At 40.9% G+C, this 19,494-nt stretch overlaps 1 protein-coding gene across 5 annotated transcripts; it reads right to left on the bottom strand.

Annotated features, from left to right (window-relative positions):
* Window positions 1-4: 4 nt before the first annotated feature.
* LOC119025593 (collagen alpha-2(VI) chain-like) lies at window positions 5-18,507 on the bottom strand. 5 transcript variants are annotated; one of them, XM_037109292.1, is made up of 29 exons: window positions 18,418-18,507; window positions 16,531-16,842; window positions 13,627-13,773; window positions 12,743-13,353; window positions 12,614-12,634; window positions 12,027-12,098; window positions 10,775-10,828; window positions 10,636-10,680; window positions 10,516-10,542; window positions 10,397-10,423; window positions 10,243-10,287; window positions 10,093-10,146; window positions 9,759-9,821; window positions 8,619-8,681; window positions 8,458-8,511; window positions 8,323-8,358; window positions 8,178-8,240; window positions 7,647-7,709; window positions 7,256-7,318; window positions 6,678-6,740; window positions 5,900-5,950; window positions 5,717-5,815; window positions 3,869-3,931; window positions 3,652-3,687; window positions 3,514-3,559; window positions 3,274-3,426; window positions 1,716-2,171; window positions 1,583-1,621; window positions 5-1,498 (listed from the first exon to the last, which is right to left on the bottom strand). In XM_037109292.1, exons 3-29 carry the CDS (start codon window positions 13,766-13,768, stop codon window positions 897-899), a joined length of 3,111 nt encoding a protein of 1,036 aa, XP_036965187.1. In that variant the 5' UTR covers window positions 13,769-13,773; window positions 16,531-16,842; window positions 18,418-18,507; the 3' UTR covers window positions 5-896. The 5 variants fall into 5 exon arrangements, with proteins under 5 accessions (XP_036965187.1, XP_036965191.1, XP_036965186.1 ...); XM_037109296.1 differs by having other exon boundaries at window positions 13,636-13,773; window positions 18,210-18,474; XM_037109291.1 differs by having other exon boundaries at window positions 18,210-18,473.
* Between the last annotated feature and the right edge of the window lie 987 nt (window positions 18,508-19,494).

Below are 19,494 nucleotides of genomic sequence, written 5' to 3'. Positions count from 1 at the left end.
TTTCTGACAAGTAAAGCACAATGTTACGATTTAATTTGCAAATTTCATAATGCCTACTAGAACCATCAGGCCCTTTCACACGTGTACTGCTACCCTGAAGTTGTCCTGACATTACCTGAAGGTGCTGTATGTGTGAACGCCAGTCAGAATCTGTTGGCTGAACAGTAGATTACATTACGCTGGCAGCTCCAGTTGACGCCAGGTGTGAATAAAGCAGGTCACTGTATGGAGGACTTTCAGTGCGAGACAAGGCATGATGACGATGACAACGATGCGTGGAATGTAGCTGCTTTTTTTTTTTTTTTTGGTCATGTTTGGGTCAGTCGTTACCTTTTTTCTTGTGTAGATTATATCCCCATGTGTCTTTGGACATTCTGCTCCCTGTCTTTGTACTTTTCCCACCCTTCACCCACACCTGTGTTTCACTTTTTCATTCACCGTCGTGTTTTTAAGCCTGTGTTCTCCCTTTTCCTACCACATTGCTTTTTGTGCCTTCCCTTCTTTTGGGTTATTTGGATTACAGCTTTAGTTTATTAAAGCACGCTCTTTGTTGTGTTTTCCTGCCTCCTCTTTTCTCCTTGCTTGTTTATTGCTTTCCACTATCACTCATATTGTGGATTTGTCCAAATACAAGTAGTACTGATATCAATGCAAAACCAGTATTCATCACTCTATCAGGCACCACCTCTAGCCCAAACAAAACAGTATTTTCCAGTAGATGATTACGCGACTGACGGGAACAACCTCCTGTTGTGTGATACATGTGTGAAAGGGCAGCACCGAACAATCTTTGGACCTGATTCTTTACATGTGAAAATGACTATAATGAACCAGGATCTCCTGATTAAAATGCTTGATTAACAGTAGTAGCACCGGTTCACATCCGTGCGGTGTCTTCAACATACCCACTGGATGAAGCGGTCAAACATCCTGGACTTGGTGAACTCAGAGAAGTCTTTTCCTTTAAAGATGGCGTCCCTGTCACCCATGGCCAGCTTCTTCAGGACAGTTTCGTCAATGTCACTTCCCGTGGCTAACACTGTGGAGACGACCTGTGCGTTGCGCATGGCACTAACTGCCTCCTCCAGGTTCTTGGTGTCAGTGTAGCCGTCTGTGATGAAGACAAACGAAAACTCCGCATTGCGTCTCGTCTGACGAGCATTTCCTCTGCCCAAGATGTTGTTGATGGCGTAGATGATGGCAGGCCCAATGCTTGAGGAAGAATCCATATACTGCAAGCGAGCGACTCCCTCAGCGATGACGGCACTGTCATGTGTGAGAGCGAAGGCCACGTTGTTCTCGTTCTCCTTACCGAACTGCATCAGCGCCAGACGAGCTCGCATGTGATCATTTTTGCTCTTGGCCAGTCCCAGTCTGAATGCCACCTTCGTCAAAAACTCACGGACATGCTGGAAGTTCCTCGGCCCGAGACGCTCTGAGCCATCCAGTAGAAATACCAACTCCACCGGCCGATGGACACAAGGAGCTACATCCGGTTCTGTAGTGAAAGAAAACAAAGCATGCTCTGAGCTGCACAGCAGTACGACAATTAACAAATAATCTAGCTGAGAACAACACCTACCAATCTGACAGGGAAGTTCGGGGCACACAATCACTGGATCTGGAAAGTAAAGTCAAATGGACTTGGGTTATAAAAAGGTCAGGATCAGGAGGAGGAGTTTGTCATCCTGCTGTGTGTAATGGAACAGGCTTACCAGGACAGAGCACCTTCTCCATCCTTTCTATAAACTCATCAGCCACCAAGTCACTGTAACGCTTCATCGGAATGACACGATCCTTCTTGTTGCACGCTATCGAAATCAGAGTCTCATCCTCCTCTCTCTTGTGGAACATGTCACCAACCCCAATGGCGGTCACCCCCACGTCGTCGTCGTCGCAAAGGACTGTGAGAAGATTATCGTCATCGCGCTTGTCATAGCGGCCGTCTGTGATCACCACCACAGACACTCTGGCGTTGGCCCTCCTGGTGCCCTTGATAAGGGTATCGTAGGTATACTTGAGGGCTGAGGGTGTGAAGGTGCCTCCAGCGATCCACTGCAGATTCTTCACCGCCGTTTTGAAGGCAGACATGGAGTTTATGTTCGGGTCGTTGATACGGATGGCCTCGAAGGTCCCGTTGTGACTGTACTGTACAACGCCGACTCTTGTCCCTAGAAGAGGCAAACAAACAGAGGGTGAATTTACAAGTCTGTGAGTTCAGTTAAGATGTTACTATCAAACAGTCTCATTAAAAAAGTTAAAAACTGAAGTGTGTTTATGAATTCATTACCCTGTCAGTCAATCTTTAAAAATAGGTCTCAGGTCTTTCCATCGAATAGGTCTTAACTGCGCATCGGTTGGGGACTATTTTCAGTCACATATTAATACACAAAGTGCTGTATTAAAGGACAGTTGACCCCAAAATCACAAATCCACATTTAGCTTTCTAGATTGTTTTGGAGTGAGTTGCTGCGTTTTAGAGCTATCTGGCATAGAGATGTCTGCCTTCGCTCAAAAGTAAAGGAAATACGTGGTGCTCAAAGAAGCATGCATTTGAAAAACTCAACAGTAATATCTTCTTCGAGAAATCATGACCCGGTTATTTAAGATAATTGGCAGACGGCAGTTTAATATGGGAACTACTTTCTTTGTACCAAATTACACCCACCAAGAGCGCAAAAAAGGAAGCATCTGTTTATTCATGGACATGATGATGACTAACACGTGGGCAACATCGCCGGCCTGAGCAGCACCTGGCTGCTGTGATGCTCGACTGCTGCCTCTTACACACTAAACACTACACACATGGTCGTCATTTCAATTCCGAATGAATACATATTAAACTTTTAGCTGTTTTAGGTAGAGATGGTTCTCAGAGATGAATACAAAAATGAAAACTTTTCTGATTTTTTGACTTAATTTTTTTGTGTTTAAATCTGTTGCAATGAGCTGCCACTGTCTACAGTACGAAGCTGAAGTATCTGCACTGTGGTAAGTGTACGGCTGCAGTGTTTGAATGGGGATTTTTGAATTGGACTGTTTAAGCTCTGTGGCAAACTAAGGGTTATGATACATGTGTGCTTTGTTCAGTGAGATAATCTTCCAAGATGACCTCCACTGTTGTGGTAAGTATACATTTAATTGCTAGTTCAAAGTTAGCTGTCACCCACAATTACTACATATATTTAGTATAAATTGAGTTGTAAAATTAGAGTTACAATAGTTTGTAACAAAAGTTCTGAAAAAGGGACTTTGGTTTCCGCTCGACTGTACCTGTTGTTGACATGGGGTCGCTGGCCAGAGATCCCAGTTGGTTGATTGAATTGATGACAAAGTTCTGCTCCAGGGTGAAGTTTGTCATCCCGACACTCTCTGAGCTGTCAATAACAAACACGATGTCCACAGCACCACAGTGCTTCTCACAATCTGACACAAGAGGCGAGAACAGGGATCAGTGGGTTCAAAGAAACCGAAGAATGAAGCTGTGTTTGAATGACGTTGATATTTGCTCACCACAACATCCGCACGTCTCCCTGATGTAACTCATGACGTCACACTCCTGCAGCGACAGGTACGCAGGTTAGACTTTATAGAACCAAGGAGGTTAAATCAATATAGTTTGCAAAGCAACGCTTTTTAAAGATGACTCACACTTAGCCCAGCATCGCCCTCTGGTCCTGGGCTCCCCTGCGCACACACACACACACACACACACACACACGCACACACACACACACACACGCACACACACACACACACACACGCACACACACACACACACACACACACACACAAAGAGGGAGAAATGCTACTGGATCTCAGATTTGCATGCATGACTCATTATTTGGGAGGTTGTGCTGTTGCTTACATCAACTCCAGGACCCCCTCTGGGCCCTCTACGTCCTGGATGCCCTGGCGGACCTGGATCACCCTACGCAGACAAACATTTTTCAGTGGAACTGACTCATGTTTCTGAAGAAATCTGCTCTTCCTTGGAAGTAATTTCCTTCTTTTTGGTCTCTGCCTTTGAACCTCACTGGTGGTTATTCTTCTGTGAGAGTTAACCACAACATTCCAAAATGTGATTTTTATTAGTTTGGCTGTGCGTTTTCCAGCGTGTTCTTAAGAACGAATTCGTACAATTACACGACTGCTTCACGCAGCTTCTATCATGTAATCATCTGCATCTGGTACAGGACCTGTTGTTTTTAATCTGTCACTCAGCACAGAATACGGCTCATTAAGCGTCACCTCACACAAATTACAAAAAGACATATTTGCACTTGACGTCGAAATGGTGTCTAACTTTGTGCTGCAAATTCTCAGTTTCGAAGCTATAATAAAGTCTCTGCATGGCAAAAACTCAAAATTCAAGTAAATATATTTGTCAAAGCAGTTAATCGCGCTAACACATCATATGTAAAGCAGCATTTCAGTGAGATCACCTGGACTGGCTTTTAGGCAATTTCCACTTCTTCCATTGGAACAAGCAAGAGGCACCTTGTAGTTACTGCTTCTTTTTTATTATATATTTATCATTTTATTTATTCATTTATTATCTATTATTACTATTTATTATTTTGAAGATTTTTGAGATTTCAACCTCAACTCAAACAGCAGTTAATACTTAACTTGTGATGACAAAGCAATTTACATATACTTCATTAACTCTCTGGACAATCTGCCTGTGAAGTTTTGTCTGGAAGTAGTTTCCAACGAAGAAACAATTCCAGTGAAAAGTGGGAGTACACTTGACACTGTTTTTGGAACCATGTGTTGAAACTGAGCTTTGAAAAGTAATTATTCTGCTCTCCAGGGCACCTGGTACAGTTTAACTGTATGAGAGTCAAATTAAAATGTTATCATACAATGTGAGTGAATCAATCTTTTAAAGTGCTTTGAGACTGAGCATGCATGGCACATGTTTAACTGTTTGTATGTCAGGATGTAACCTGGGAACCTGGTTTGTGTCGGGCCAATCATAGCCACATATATGGTGGGTTTGATACATTAACATAAGATAGATAAGATGTGATTAACTTTATATAAAGTCACAGTCTGTGGTTAGATATGACCTTCTGTGACCCAGTGGGGTTTGACCATGAAGGTACGGGTTCCGTACTGTATAGTGCCGTCAGGATGATGAACAGTATTTTATGTCAGCAAAATAATTGCACTTGGATTATTGCAAGAAATAAACTCTGTGGCAAACACACATTTATGATACTTACACATTTTGTTCAGCAGCACAGATGAACACCACTTTTGTGATTTTCTAAGTGTAAATTTAATCCCTAAAAAGTAAAAGGTTTATGTTAGGCTATAAGCAGACTACATTATCTTAGTCACCACAGACCTTATTTCAGGCATTTAAGTGAAAACCCATTCAAAGGAATCACCGACTTTGAGACGAGGGAACCGCCAGATTTAAAGGCTTGTTCTGACAACAAGCTTTGCTTTAAGCTGTGTACTTGTCTGCTTCACGCTGACTCGCTCACTTGTGACACTTGGATATTGAAAATGAAGTGAGCGGCTGACTTGTGCTTGTGTTTTTCCAGACTAACTCCCATTCACGCATTCTCTGCACACCAACTACGTGGACGTCAGGCAGCAGCTAACGTTACTTAATAAATAGAGTCTGCTAATTTAAACTAACGACCGACTTCCAGCACTACACAGAGGTTCCACAGAGCACCTTTTTAGTTTTTATTCTTACTTTGGTTCCTGGAGGTCCTTTAGGTCCAGGTTCTCCTTTCATACCACATTCACCTCTGCCCCCCCTGGGTCCTGGTCTACCTGGATCACCTCTATCTCCCTGGAAAGGTTTCAGAGTTGCTTTAGACTCACGTACAGGATGCAAAATATGCAAGAATTTCATGACTTCAGGAGAATACCGTACAGTGGCTCCTCTTGGTCCAGCATAGCCGAATCCTGGTCTCCCCCTGTCACCCTTTAGAGGATGAAGAAAACAACATTAATCAGCAAATGTTTTGTACAGAGGCACACTGCTGCCACATCAGGAAAATACAAATAAATCAGTATCAGGTAATAACATGAAAGGTTTGTTGTCACATTTTTAACAAGTTATTTTCATGTTATTATGTCATGCAAACTTATCAAAATAAACAAAACAAGAAGCCTTTTTTGTTATAAATCGAAGCATTTTGTGTTTTAACTTAAAATGTTAAAATATCTGGTTATATGTAAAACATGTTATACTAATAAATCACAGTGTAATAATGTGGAACGTTCACATTCATTATAACATGATAAGTTGTGTTTAATCTTTGAGAGGAGGCGTCTTTAGAGGCGACTTTTATACCTTTGTTAATTCAGCTGTGCGAAGATAAATAGTATATAGCAATCAAAGGGAAGATTCATGCTGTGACAAAAAAACGTTTGTTATAAAGTGAAATGTTTAATGTTACAACATGAAAACATTGTTATACCATTAAACATTACGCGTGATGACGTGACCACTTGTATTGTTAGACAAATGGGCTCTTGTTATAACATTAAAGGTTTCTTGTTGTATTTTGATACATTTGAATGTTGCAATAACGTGAAAATGTCTTTGTTACCAAAATATCTTATCTGATACTGATCTGTGTTTCTTTATCTGGGCTGGCTGCCGTAATTTTAGGTGGTGAAAGTAATAAACAAAAAGGTTCTGCCACCTTTGGTCCCGGCAGTCCAGAGTCTCCTCTTGGTCCAGGGTCTCCAGGACTTCCTATGGTGCCCTGCAACCACAGAACAAATATTTAATTAAAGCTGTTTTATTTTCATAGAGAATATTTCCTTCCACAGGCTCCAACATAGCTGCGTTTACATGGATCCATATATTCCTCTAATAATCAGGATTGAAATGTCTCCGGTAAACATCTCAATCAGAAAACAGGCCCGAGATCCTAAAAAACTGAAGGCTTGTTGAACGGCTCGATGGTTGTTTAATAAGATGAACCAACCCAAAACCTTAATATTGACACGATGTGGGTCCATCTTAAGAATCGTGTCAACAGGGAGAACAAATTAATGAATGACTGAATTTTCTCAAGATGTAAAAACACTTCTTCTGTTAGGTGCATAATGTGGATGTTAACACTTTAATTAATCAAATCACTTTAATTAGCGTCCATGCAAACACTTAAGTTGGAATTTCAAATCAGAATGTCAGTCTGACTGAGGACACATTGTCCCTGTAACCACAGCTACTGAGCAGCAAGCGTTGATGATTATGACGTTATAAATGACACACATTTCCGCCGGGGCCCCCTGGTTCTCCTGGCGAACCTCTCGGCCCTGGTAGTCCTGGGGTTCCCTGGAGGAGAGATAAAGTAAAAGAGAAAACATTATTCCTAGACATCGCCATCCCTCCAGCCCATTCACAGAATAACTCATGCTGATGTGGAATTGGCAAAGTATAAAACTAAACAAATGTTTTATTTAAAAAAAAAAAAAAAAAAAGCAATTTCCCTGGAAAATGTGTTTTCATGATAACAGGCTCAGCTCAGGGTACTCTGGCAGCAGACCCAGTACATGAGGGATCGACTCCAGTGTTAGAGGTCTAATAGGAGGACTTCCAGAGTTCCTAAGAAGCTGCTGAGTCATCTTTATGCCAAAATCCAGCCACAGCGAGATTCTCTCACCTTGGAGCCCTTAAGTCCGTCTTCCCCGGGCCGACCTCTGCCTCCCTGTGGCCCTCGGTCCCCCTAGGTTAAATAAATGCATATGTCAGGATTCTCACAACAGCGTTAATCATCAACAAATGTACCCCAAACACAACAGTAACCGAGGGGCATTAATTCTGCCTGGCTGACATATGTGAGGAAATTTCCTGAGAACCTTGTTAGGAAATGAACTACAGCAAGGTGCGGCCAAATGCTTGTTTCATGTTCTTTCTCTGGAAAATAAAAAACCCAACAGAGAGACTTGAAACACATGCCAAGGTCAACAGAACAGCTGAGATCGTTCAGGATTTCACAGTTACTTGTTTCCTGGCTTTCAGATCTCTTGTTTCTCTCCCTGTTTATTGGACCGAGCTAAGTCGAGTTGCAAAGAAATTCTGTAGTACTGTATTTTCTGCAACTTTGCCAGGCTGCTCTTGTTGCATGAGCAATACAAAAAATATAAGACTGAAGCGGCTGAAGCTCATGATACAACTTTCTCTGAGTGCTTACCTTGTCTCCTTTTTGCCCATCAGGACCTTGGCCTCCTTTCGTTCCAGGGTCTCCTCTCCTTCCCTGTTCATATTTAATTAACCATAGTTTATTACAAACTCTCAACATGACACTATACTTTTTTATACAAAAGTATTTGAAATACCCTTTCGCCTTTCGGTCCAGGTCCACCATTAGTCCCCTGCAAGAGTAAAGTATAATGTCAGCGTTATCGCTGCAACAGTTCCTAGTAGTTTATCTCACAATAATTCTATTAATCAAAACAAATTTTGTTCTTTACCGGAGAGCCCTTTACTCCCGTCAGCCCTGGGTTTCCAGGATATCCAATTTCTCCCTGAAGAACAGAAAGTCAGTTTTGTGATTTAGTTTTTAAATGAGAATCACCAGACTGACTATTATTATTGATTATTATTATTTTGTTGTGTTTAAATAGAAGTTTACCTTTGGTCCTGGACCACCAATAGGGCCGGGGGGACCATTCCTTCCATCGCGGCCTGGATAACCCTGAATAAACAAACAAGCATACACGACTGAAGACATGAAATGATCTTTGTATGCTTACTTTTCCTGTCCTGCGGGTTAGTCTTGCGTATTGCATCTTTAGAGTGCAATTATCAAGTTTGCAACATCCATGTTTCATGAACTGATTCACTGGAATGCATTTAGATTGTAGGGTCAGTACAGACACAGCTGCTAGAATGGCTCTAGGTAGCTATGTTAGCTATGTTTTTATCTGTCATAAGTGTGGAATTTTTGGATACAAATCACACTCTTTTATATTCAGGCCATAGCTGAACAAATTCACTTTTCCTCTATATTATCACAGAGCAATATGGCTAATAATAGCCACTACCCTCCAGAAAAACCTCTCTCTGTATTTTGCAGTATACCAGAGGATTAAATGTTGTGTCAGCGGACAACTTCCTGCACAGGAACACCTTGAATCAGCATGATATTCTGTGGCAGCGGTGGCACATGAAGTTGCAGCAGCCGCTGGTCCTCCAAATTTTTCATTTTTTGTTGATTAAACAAACACTGCTCATGGCAGAAATACTGTCATCATCGTTGGACTAAGAACTGCAGACTTTGAGACCATCACGGCCTGCAGGGCGTCTTGCTGACAGTTGTGCTGGACCGTGTTCTGAGCCGAAGGAGCGCAGGACTACAGCAGGATGATGAGGCGGACTCTGTGTTTATAACACTGATGCTTGGTGCTCTCACACAATCCAAGTGATGGACAGTGTTACCCAGATCTCGATCTTTTGATATAGATGCTGATTATAAATTAAATTCAGAGGATGCGCTGTGTTTATGTTTATTTGTATTTTAATGACTGCTTAAGAGTTTGGTAATTTTTGGAGCATAATGTTTAACTTTCATTTTGTCGTACAACCCAGTGTTATGTGATGACCATTTCCTCGTACCTGCAGCTGCTTTTTTCATCAGAATTGTAGAAATGAGGAAGGGAGTTGCTACGGCATCTACGTGGGACTTATGGCAGAGAAACCTTACAGCCACAAAAGTTCCTGATTCCTGCTTAAAGTTAGAGAAAAAAAATCCTGCTTTTGATTTCATACAGACCTTTTCTCCTATGTCTCCAGGTTGCCCAGGTTCACCAACATTTCCAGGATAACCATCTGGTCCCTTCAGATACAAAAATGAAATGATTCAGTTGTTCAGTAAACTCAATTTTCTTGCTTTATGGCTGATGGATTGTAAAATTAGTCGCCACATGCATGATTCTATCTAATAAATAGGATTAAATTAAATAATTGGGAATAGGTTAGACTTTACAAAAGGCAAACTTATTCACCTTAGTCAAAACATATCACTTTAATAACAGCCATTCTGCTGTGAATACAGTGAATATTAGCACCTTTAGTGACATGCGAACAATGATTTCATATAAACTTACGCCATCACCAGGATCACCTTTGCAACCAGGAGCTCCAATTCGCCCAATTTTACCCTGAAGATTTCGCAGAGACAATTACAATTATCAGCCTACTGAACACATCAGAGTCATGGTATACTGGACATTTTACTTTGCTACACGAAGACTCACCTTCTGACCATCAGTTGCGTTCGCGCCGTGTTCTCCTGCCACACCCTGAGAGTTTGGACATCACTGAAGTCAGAAGATTAACTCTGGCGCACAAACAGTGTTGGATGTAGTAATAAGAAAATAGTACTGCAAGAACATTAACAGTGTTTGTTACCTTTGCTCCAAGTGATCCATATTCACCCTGTCGAGGTAAAGCAAAGCCATTGATCAGTGCAACAACATCTCGTTTGACTGATGAACAGAAAAGCAGGACTACAAGGATTAATCTCTCACCTTATCACCTTTAGCACCTATTTCTCCCTGTATTGGAGCACAGATAGTCACGTTACTGAAGATTAAAAAAACGCATCAATTCAGCACAGAAAATCATCCATCAGTGACGTGTCAGCAAACCTTTGGACCAGCTGGGCCGATCGGACCTTCAATGCCAGGATCACCCTGTAACATAATAAATAGTATTCAGCATTAAAAAAAAATATATTGGCTGCACAGAATTTCAAGTGTGATGATAATGATGTTAATTATTACCTACCGCTCTTCCCTTTTGGCCCTTTGCTCCAACTTTACCTCTGTCTCCTTTCATACCCTGGAGGTAAGCAGAAATATTGACACTTCAAAAACAAAAATCTTCTGTATGAGCAGAAATATACACCACTTACTTATTTACCTCCACCAGGGAGGTTATGTTTTCATCCTTGTCTGTTTGTTGGTTGTTGTTTTTTTTGTTGGTTTGTCCGCTTGATTACACAAAAAACTAATGCATGGGTTTCTACTAGACTCGGATAGAGGATGGGTTTCGGCCCAGAGCGGAACTTCTGGGTTTGGATCCAGACGAAGGGATACAGGATTTTTTTTCCTCACATCTATTAAACAACATTATGTGACTTTTCAAAATCATGTTGATGATTCAGTGTCTTGTAACAGGGTGAAATGTGTCTCTGTCTCAGCCACTCCACACCCCCATCACTTGTTTCTGCACCATGCAACTTCAGTGAGAGGGTTGGATCACAGCGTTACATATATGTTTACTTCAAGATGCAAGTTTTCAGAACACAGTATTGTTATGGCATGATGAGTTTTGTTTGCAGTAAGCGGTGGAGTGACTTTTCCACTGGGTGGGACGCCGACGTGTTGCCAGGTTATTTCAACAGCATCATTACCAGACGCAGTTATTTTGAGCGTGTTGCACCAACTGATCAGGGACCACCAGGGAAGGTAGAACATATCATTTTTTTCATTATTCTTGTTGGGTGCCTTTATATATTCAGGGTTGGTTTGCTGAGAGCGATGCTCCATTTTGCAGGAATGCCCTGATCACTTTCACACCTGGAAGCTGCCCTGTCCATCCTCAGTCTATTAATCTGGTGCAGCTTCACTGGAGCAGTTTGGGGTTAAAGAATGGCTCAAGGGCACCCCAGTAGTGGTAATGAAGGAGGGGGAAACACTTTCCTGTTTCTTAAAGGAGCTACACTGCTTTAAAAAAAAAAAAAACCCTACTGGAGGATGACATATGGCTCTCAAATTCTACTATAGTCATACCTCATTATTCCATATTAACATCATCTTACATTTTGTGAGCTTGAGCACAAAATGTACTTATTTGTCAAAGAATCTTTGGAACAATGTGGCTCATCAACCTCGCCAGAGCAGGACTCAGAAATATCATAAATATACCAAAATACACTGGAGGGGGGCGTTAAAGGGGACTGTTGGGCCTTGCTGGAGGTATGCACTCTACTGAGTCCAGTTCTAGTGTTGCTGTGATTTTGTTCTTCAGTACTCACTTTTTGACCTGGTTGCCCTTTTGGTCCATGAGGCCCAGATTTCTCCACACATTTGGGTTTACGTTGAAAACACTACAACATCAGGGAGGAAAACAAAACAGTGTTAAACGTAGTAACTAATGATTATTTTCATTATCAGTTAATCTGCTGATTATTTTAAAAAGTAATAAGTTAATCATTTAGTGTATTAAAAGTAAAAAAAAATTGTGAATTATGTTCAAATTTCTGAAAAGCCTAAAGTGATGACTTCAAAACTGCTTCATGTTGACCATTCAACAGTCCCAAATCCCCCCAAATCCTTTTTTACTCTCATCAATTAATATGAAAAACAGCAAACCCTTACAATTAAGAAGCTGGGACCAGCAAATGTTTGATATTTTTGCTTGAAAGTGACTTAAGTGATGAAACGACCATCAAAATAGTTTGCAACCACTTGTTTTTCAATCACCTAGTCGATAAAACAACAAATCAGAAGCAGTTATACATGAAAACATAGAAAACAAGAGATTTGGAGAAAGCTTAAATGCCTCCATAACCCATTTACAGGAATTACTCCCATCAATAACACATATAAAAATCTTTCTTACCAGTACACTGGCTTGAAATTTCTGCAACAAAGAACGAAAACAACATTAAAGTGCCTGATATCAATCCTGTCAAATTCAAGTTTTGAACATAGTAAGTAATAAGGAAAAGTAAGGAAGACTTCAGGTCACCATGGCATTTATGATGCGTTCTATGGTTCTGGTCTGTATTTTTGGTCGTCCTCCAACAATCTCCACAGCCATGTAATCATCACGGTACAGTTCATGGGGAGTGCTGGCGATCTCCCTCATTCCTAATTCATCGATGGTCCTGGTTGCTGCCACTGCAAACATGTTGATCCCTTGCTCCCGTGCCCTCTCCGCATTCACCTTCATCCCACCACATGGATTTCGTGTCACATGTCCGTCAGTGATGAACACGGAGAAAGGGACGGCCTTCGTCGCCGCGTAGTGCTGGGTCACTTCGTACGTCATGTTTTTGAGGGCGCAGTCGGTGTAAGTGCCTTTGCCTGAGTAAATAATCCCACCGAGTTGCCTGATGAAGTTCTCCTTGGTTGTGAACCGGCTGAACACAAAACTCTCCTCAGAGTAGTTCAGGCCTCCCACGGACCAGCTCAACCGGACTTGGCCATTGTATACCTCATCCTTTAGACTTTGGGCAAACATCTTGGTAAACTCCTTGATGTTTTCCACCAGGACGCCTGGTGGAGACTCCTGTAAGGCGATGGTCTCTGAGGTGTCGATGGCGAAAAACAGCTTGATGGGGCAATCGATTATCTCGGCTGGAGAAGAAAAAATGTAAACAACTTGATTAGAGATCATTTTAATGAAATACTGCACATATTTATGTTTTCAACTTAGAATGAACTCTTTATATCTACTGAGGGCGCAGCAACACTGGCTCTGAGTGAGATGAGGGATATTTTATTGATTGCAACCAAACTGCCACTCTTTATGCTACTAAAGAGTGCCTGGATTCAGAGATCAGAGATTACTTTTAAAGTAGAATGAATGAAAATATGAAATATGAAGCTTAATATGTAACTGGAACTCACTCGAACAACCTTGATTATCTGGTGGTGGAGCTTCAGTTGCCATTGGACTGTCACCTCGTCCAGGTATCGGCCTGGGTCCATAAAACTGAGGGACTGCAGCGTGGAGCATGCACAGAAAGATGAACCCTGAAATCATCGCCATGGTTCCTGCAAAAAGACGAGAGAACAGTTGCTGCTGGCTTCTTTTAAACTCCAATTCTCCTTTAAATGTGCAGGAAATAGCTGTCACACGGGGTGAGTCTTCACAGAAGGCATCTCCACTGAGCTTAGGAATGTTTATCATTGTTTAAAACACTGTCGGAGAATAACCACAGCGTGTGGAGAAAGAGGACAATATATAAATTGAAGTGGAAAATGTTGCTGTTGCGTCCAACGTTTTCGGTGAAGTTTATGGCAAGCTTTTTAATGTCAAGAATGCCTAAACATAAAATAGAAAAACAGATAAATCTAGATAGCTGTGCTGTTAGGACACCAACATACAAAAATAACACAGATTCAGCTGTAGGTTTAAACCCAATAACCTAATAGCAGGGACAAAAAAAGAGTCTGTTGAAGAAAAATCTAATCCAGGACAGAAGCACATTCATTAAAGTGCTATGTTGGGGTATTGATTGAGCATCTCTTTTTTTTACGCTGCTTTATATTTCCTCTCTTCTGCATTTCAGAGAGGAACATTTTATTTATTGTTTCACCATTTAACAGCCAACCTCGCTACATCAAAACATGTCATTCATATAATTCAAAAATCAGCTTTGCTGTAGCGTAGTTGTGGGGTAGAGTATAATACATGCTGCACAGTTAATCGAAATACTAATTGAAATCAGATATCACTCAAGGTAAAACTTGGTTTTGCAGTAAAATGTGTGATAAAACAACATTAGAATGAAGTTCTGTTGTGCTGTAGGGACAATCATATCACAAGTGCTACCTATCCGTCAAAATAATCACAATATGATTTTTTGACTATATTAGGGAGTAAAGTGTCCAATGGAGAAATATCGACCAGTGTGAATATGTACTAAACACAGTTTTTTGTAAGAATCCCACAAATGTGGTTCAATGGGAATTTGATAACTTTAAATTACCACACCATTGTTTTCTGTATTATGTTATATTAAAGAAAAATAAACATTGAGCCTCTGAACAGTTTCAGGAGGCTCAATGAATACAGATAGGATTTATCATATTATTATAAGTAGTTATCAAAAGAACAATCACATGGAGTACATTTGAGGTACTTTACTTGAGTATTTCAGTGTACTTCCACTCCACTACTGTTCGGAGGCAAACATTGTACTTTTTCACAACATTTATTTGACATTGTTAAGTGCTAGAGTTACTTTGTAGATTGCATCTTGAATCGGAGCCACATTTTACTTGTTTTGAAAAATACTGAATCCATTAATCAGACAAATGCTGAATATTGGGTCCATTTATCAGCCAGTGCACAGTATGAAGCCTGACTGATAAGTTGGTTGGCCTATTACAAATATATTGAAAAGGCAAATATGTTGTTGATATCAGCCAATAAAGTTTTGGATTTAAAGAACACAACGAAGAAAAAAAGGCTTGGGGCATTTATAACTACTACAATTTTGAGTGAAATTTTCAGTTTTAGTGCACTGATGTCATTTTAGACAATCAAAGTTAATTAATTATAATCCAATCTGTAAATTTACTTACATCTGTTAAAGGTGCACTACGTAGTTTTGGAGAATACATCTGAATCAGAAGAGAAAGAATTTCACTGACTGATTTGTTTTTATTTATTTTTTCTTAAATAAACAAAAAATATTACCAAAAAGTGCCACTTGAGTAAAAGTAAAGATATCGCGTTAATTAAGTCCAGAAGTATGTCATGGTAAACTGACTTAAAGGTGCACTCTGTGGATTTGGGGAAGACTGTTGATCAGACGAGATGCCTCAATAAACTAAATAAACCAACTGACTTTAAACGACAACACGGTTTCACACTTCACTTTGTTTACATGTGGCGGACCCTGCCACTTTTCTAGTTTCAAACAGTGTTCAGGGGTCTTTGTCTTATTCTGAGAACAGCTTGTAAGGCACTAAATGCACTACTCTGAGAACAGCTTGTTTATTCAGTTATGGAAACAATAAATATCCCTGGGTTTGTATTTCTACCTCATTAAAATTGTAAATATCATTTGAATTTCTTCTCACATAATGCCCCTTTTAGTGCATTTATTGCCAGAAAATGACACGTCTGTGGGTGACTTGCGCTTTCAACAAAGTGATTTGTTAGCACGATATCTTAACTTTGACTCCAGTAGGACTTTTGGGTAAAGCACTGCTTAAATGTGTGATAAGATGACAGAGTTAAGAGAAACAGTAATTTAGGGGAATGTTGTGTTTCTCTCTCTCAGGAACAAAGAATTGCCTCAGCACAGACCTTTGATGTGCTGCGATATGGTCTGAAGTTATGTCAAACAACAATATTAGGCCATCTCGGCTGGATTGTTGAGTGTCTGGGGGATTCAGTAACATAATTACTACAACAAACGTGATCCCATGAGAATCCAGGACCTGAGCGCACACAAACAAGTAGCTGGTCAGGGCGGCCACAGTCTCTGCCTTTAACAACCTCTGCTATAATATATATGATAGTAAATATATATGTTTATAGTTTGAGCGCACTATTATTCATTTTACACGACTAAACATTTGAATGTAGGCTCAGTCCTCCCAGAGAGTCTTCTACAAGGTGTTCACATTAGGACCAATTGGTCTTAATTTCACCCTCCTTCCTGTTATTTTCCTCCAGAAACAGTCAGATAAACACACAACTAATTGCTGGGGGGGTGGGTTTCTCATGTTTTTTTAACAGGCTTTACACAGCACACTGCAGTGAATAATATTAAAGTTCAAATAAAGTGGACTCACCTGCACGCAGGACGCAAAAATTCCGAGTCCGAAGATTGCAGGAAACTCACCCGGTTTTCCAGAGACCGTAAACTTTAGACAATCATCTCAGTCGCACAGTTCCCACATCAGTGCGCTCTCAGGGTCAGCTGCTGGTCGAGGAGCCGCCCGGTTAAGTAAAGCGCGAGCGCGTAAGAGGCGTGCGCCCAGACGCGCGCCCCCCACACGCACGGATTTCAAGTGAATTTCGTCGGAACGTCATTGGCTGCTGCCGCCGCTGGACCCAACAGCTGGAGTCTGAAGGAGGTCCGTCTCCAAGGCTGAGACGTGATCCTGCAGAAGAGAGCGTCTATTAATCTGCTGATCTGACAGAACAGAAGTGATTCAGCCCCACAAACAGTCCAGCTGCTGCACGGCCTTACATGGAGAGAGCTGCTCACCCCCGCAGCCTGTTTATGTTCCAGCACTATACAGCAGGAGGGATGCCAGGCTGGAATGTGGCTGCTGCCTCCAGCCAGTCAAAGACGTCTGGCTGCAGTTTACCAAACGATCATTGGACTAAGCAATTAGTTGATCAACAGGAACCCTGTCTGCGCTTATTTAAATATTCGATGTTATTAATGTAGTTAATTTTCATGTCTATTTGAATATATCTCCTCGGGCTGTGGGAGATGTTAAAGGGTGACGCCACTGATTTTGCTGATTGAAGTGTGTTTACAGGTCTTGAGGAGGAGGGGAGACCGGGATGACATAAGCCACTTTTCACTTTCAGTTTATTTTTTATAATAAAAACAAACAACTTGCAACCAGGAATTAATTCTAACTAGTGCAGTGCCTGTAGGAAACATGTATTCCTATAGGAAAGTGGGAGGTTAAGTAGCTTTTTCATGGATGGCCAAATGAGGCTGTGTTTGAAGGTGGGATGTCAGGGATATTTAGGTTTGTTGTGAAATCCGATATTCCCGGGTATAATTGGCCAGTTTTTACTATTTTTGATTTTGTCATTATATTTCACCTTAAAAACTATTTACTTGGTGTCATTATTTTCAGCACAACCTCACATGTGTGACTGTACAGTTATTTTTTTTAATTTTGACATACTGTATTAACACAAAGGACCTAAAATCACAAAAAAAAACATAAAATCCGAGTAGAAAAAGTTACATTTTTTTACTGTGAAAACCACAAACATGTTTAACGAACCATTTTTTATTACTTCTAATACAAATATAAATTGTTGTTTGCTAAATATGTGCATACATTTTTAAAATGTACAAAGTTATATGTAAGTATTTACATTTACATGCAGGCAATGCTCAGGTCTGCCTGGGCTCCTTCCAGCTGAATGAAGAGCTGCACTGCCTGCTCCACATTCAGGAGTCTCCTCATTGTTTTGACTCATTAAACAAACTAAACACACTACACCAAACTCTACATAACACACTAACTATACACTCCAAACACGCTAGATGTCAAAAATCTCTCAACTCTCAATATCGCTGGCTGTCTCTACACTGACCGTCGTTGCCTGTCATTCATCCGCCTCCGTCCCTCCCACAACTTCCTGTTCCTCAACAACCAAACTTGCTGTTTGCGGACACTTTCGTGACAAAAGCCAGTTTTTACTGTTTCTTCCTGCACCAGACACAAAGCAAACGTGACGGCAATGTTCGCGAAAAAGCATGGCGGACATTATTCACCCCAAGTCCGGTTTTGGACCTGCCGGTGCGTCCGTCAACTCCGGACTTGGGCCGTGTTATTAGCTAGCAGCTAGCTACACACGAGCATCCACAGATTCCGATTCCACTTTGTTCTCCGCGCGTCTCCGGATCTCCTCAGACCTGAACGCACTCGGTCCGGACTCGTTTAGTCTCATTAATCATTTAGATGCACAGAACGGAACCGAACCTCCGGCAAAATCACGGTCCAGCTGGCGCCGCAGCAGGTCTTAAGGTATGTGGTGGAGGTGAGCTCTGCAGTGATTGGCTCTGGTGCGCACATGGCTGTGGTGGCTCTGGTGGACAATGCTGGTGGAATTTGTAAAGCATTTACGAAATAATTTAGTAACGGTGTCATTGGATCCTGATCCACAGATATATTTGAGGAACAGACAGACAGACAGACAGAGATTCCTTGCTTTTATAGAGAGATAACAACGTTTTGGTACAAAATCTCATCGCACCTGTCAATTCACATATGTGCAGAAGTTGTATTTGTGTATTTGTTTCATGTGATAGTTATTATCAGTGGCGGTTCTAGACCAGTTTTTACACGGGGGGCCGTGTTGGGGCCAGCTCTTTTGTTAGAGGGGCACATACAACCTGTGAAAAAAAGACAAATGCCTCATTCAGACATGGGGATAAATGAGACTTAAAACATTACAATTTCCACATTTTTAATTGGGTAGTGAAATGCAGCTGCAGCTTCTGTTGCTGCTATGAAACAATTTCTATTACTTAAGTGTGAAAAGTAAAAGTTCTTTCACTTCTACATAGAATAGAACATTTAATCAATAGTTTTACTTTAAGTTTTCATGTAGAAAAACAAAGAATCGAAACAATAAAATGCAAATAAGTGAATCTCTGCATTTCTGGGCACAACACTATCACTTGTGGCTCAGTGCAATAATGTGGATCATTTTGCAGTGACTGTATGGCTGAAAACTCCCAAGAGGTAACTCAGGAAGAGGCTCACTCAATATCCTCTTGATATTATACCACTTTATTATCAACTCAACAAAATGTAATTTAATTCTGTTTCACTCTTATTAAAGCAGAATGCTTGCCGGAAACAGTAGGTCCTCTGAATTTGATGGCGCTGTAGATGCTGCAGCACTGCCACAAGATTGCCACACGACATAGAATCAATTTTTCATTGTCTCTTGAAGGACGTTTTCCCTCTCAGACGCTGTAGATAAATTATTACAGATGACCTGCCTGTCTTTTCATGCCTCCATGATTTTTATTCTTTTTTTTTTTATTTTTT

This window comes from Acanthopagrus latus, chromosome 9, assembly GCF_904848185.1.
Source record: "Acanthopagrus latus isolate v.2019 chromosome 9, fAcaLat1.1, whole genome shotgun sequence".
Taxonomy (NCBI): domain Eukaryota; kingdom Metazoa; phylum Chordata; class Actinopteri; order Spariformes; family Sparidae; genus Acanthopagrus; species Acanthopagrus latus.
This window is presented reverse-complemented; position numbering and strand designations above follow the sequence as displayed.